General features: G+C 42.2%; 1 protein-coding gene across 1 annotated transcript in view; it reads right to left on the reverse strand.

The window, feature by feature from the left end:
- The window catches only part of LOC137969355 (low-density lipoprotein receptor-related protein 6-like), a 49,964-nt gene that overhangs the window by 12,035 nt on the left and 35,429 nt on the right, over positions 1–2,500 (reverse strand). Inside the window, exons 9-10 of the mRNA XM_068815562.1 lie at positions 1,743–2,133; positions 746–1,125 (exon numbers count right to left, since the gene is read on the reverse strand). Of these exons, the coding sequence (XP_068671663.1) occupies positions 746–1,125; positions 1,743–2,133 (771 nt within the window). The remainder of the gene's footprint in view (positions 1–745; positions 1,126–1,742; positions 2,134–2,500) is intronic.

The raw sequence follows: 2,500 nt of genomic DNA on the forward strand, positions 1-2,500 counted from the left end.
TCAGACAGTTCGAAGGATTCAAATGTTGCACAGTTAACTTTGTGAACAGAAATATTATCTCTAAACAAAAGGGCTGTACCGCCACCCTTACGATCAGATCTTCGCAGGCTGTGAAGTAACTTGAGGCGGCAGGTATATTTTGCAGGTTGCAGGTTGTAGGTTGAAATTTACCGTGACTGTTACATGAATAATTAGGCCTAAGGTTAAAGATAAAAGAATGTAAAAGTGGTCGCCATTTATGAAAGTGGTTTATGACCTTGAAGCACAGTTTACAGCCAGCTGGAATCACCTGGTGTATGCTGGTTTTTTCCTCAAGGAGCAAGACCAGAGAACCCGGAGAAAAACCCTCGAAGTAGACTAGAGAGCCAACACAAATTCAACCCACTCAGTCTTATGGCGTCAGGTCCGAGAATCGAACCTGTGCCACATAGGTGGGAGGCGAGTACTCTCACTACTGCGCCAACAGTGCTACCATGTAAATATTTTCGCTAAATCCAAAACACCCAGTGCCACAACAAAAAGTATTGTATTGAATCTTATGGAAAACCAGCGGTTTTTGACCATCTCACACAATTCTAGTACCAAATCTGCTTCAAACTCTGAGCTCTTGATAATTGGCATGCTTTACAAATACGTAACAATTATTTCATGAGTGCGCACGTTGGATAACTGGTATTCAGTGAAAACTAGCCATAAGGGATACTGCGGATGGACAAAATATTTATGTACAAAATTCTTTACATACCTTCTTGTCTGCTGCTGTGAAATACAAGGATGTCCGTAATATTGTCAACATTGCTCTCAATTAGCGTCTGACCCAATCCATTCGTTTTATGTGCTCGGTAAATTGTTGACAAGTCAGCGTAGTAGATATAATCCTTGAACTGTGTCAATGCAAATGTCTTTGGCAGCCCTGACACGACTGTTCGCCGATTTGCCCCATTTAAGTTTGCACACTCAATCAACCTCCTTTCTTGATCGGCCCAGAAGATTAATCCGGTTGAAGAGTCGATCGTTAAGCCAGCAGGAGGACTTGGGTTGGTGAATAAAGTGCGTCTGTTTGATCCGTCTAAGTCAGCTATTTCTATGGTTGGATTTCTTCCATCGTTCACCCAGTACATATGTCTACAAAAAATGTACGTTAACCATCAAAAGCGTTTTATATTTCAGTCCAAGTGTGAGAAAAATCGAATCCCGTGAAGACAGTCATGTGCAATTGACCATTTTTAAATCTCCACTCTTGCGCAAGAAGAAATTGAAACCGTAAACAAAATGGTTTGAAATTTTTTCTAAAAAAGTATTCGTATTACAAAAAAAAATTTCCATCTCCAAATTTCCCAGGACACGCCATCTTAAATAACAGTGAGGTAATCGTGCTTGCCTTATAATTTGAATACCAACAGGGCAACCATAACACGTCAAAACCAAAACAAGCAATTTTTCCGTACTGGTACTGGTTTCGATCGCGCGGAATTTTACAGTTTCACCTTGCCCGATCGCTCCCTCGCCGTCCTTAATTTCCAGCATGGAACCGCAAGGGTCTCTGTTACATGACACAGAAGTGCCATGCGGGCTGCAAACAGACACCTTCCCCTGGCAAGTTAACGTACAAATTATACGTTTATAGATATACTAATGTGGAAAAAAGCATGCATTGGAGTGGAAAAAGGTTCCTTCACCAGAACGTCGGCTACCAATCGTTCCTTGTTTCTATCGGTTTAATTGGAAAAGCATAATTTTACCCTGGGACCGGATCAAGCACCAATTCATGTGGTTGCCATACATCCTTCCAAATCAACATCTTTCTGTGTTGCCCATCCAACCGGGACACTTCTATTCGGTGATTGGTTGCGTCCGTCCAATACAGGTTCTTAGCGATCCAGTCCACAGCCAGATCATCCGGAAATGACAAGTCTTCTTTAATTATGTGTTCTATGTGGCTGCCATTAAGGAAGGCTCTGCTTATCGTCTTTTGGCCCCCATCCGTCCAGTAAACTTGCATGTCCTGAACGCTGAAGTCCAATGCACGCGCATTTTTCACACTCACCAAAGGAATCACTGCTCCGTTGTTGGTATCCAAGGAGATTTTACTAATGTTTTCTTTCCTGGAAAACAACAGAAATGTCCCTGGCACTGCGAATCATTGAAAGAAAAGATAAAGCACTGGTTAAAAAGGCAACACTTCAATCCAATTATTGTGCAGAGGCCAGCGATTTTATAAGCTTGATTCCAGAAAAATATTGAAGTGAGTGTGGTGTAACGAGAAGTGCTAGATTTCTATCCCATATGAACCATGTGAACTTTAGCCCTACTGATGGAACTGGGCCCACACAAGGACAGAGAAAAACTCTGACCAGGGTGGGAATTGAACCCACGACCTTCGGGTTAGATCTCCGCCGCTCTACCGACTGAGCTACAAGCTTCTTTGTCGTTAATAGCATCAGGTATGTACGCTTTTGTATTTTTGTGGATAAATGTGTGTGTGTTTGCACTCTTTCGT

This window comes from Montipora foliosa, chromosome 9 (genome assembly GCF_036669935.1).
Source record: "Montipora foliosa isolate CH-2021 chromosome 9, ASM3666993v2, whole genome shotgun sequence".
In the NCBI taxonomy this organism is placed as follows: Eukaryota; Metazoa; Cnidaria; class Anthozoa; order Scleractinia; family Acroporidae; genus Montipora; species Montipora foliosa.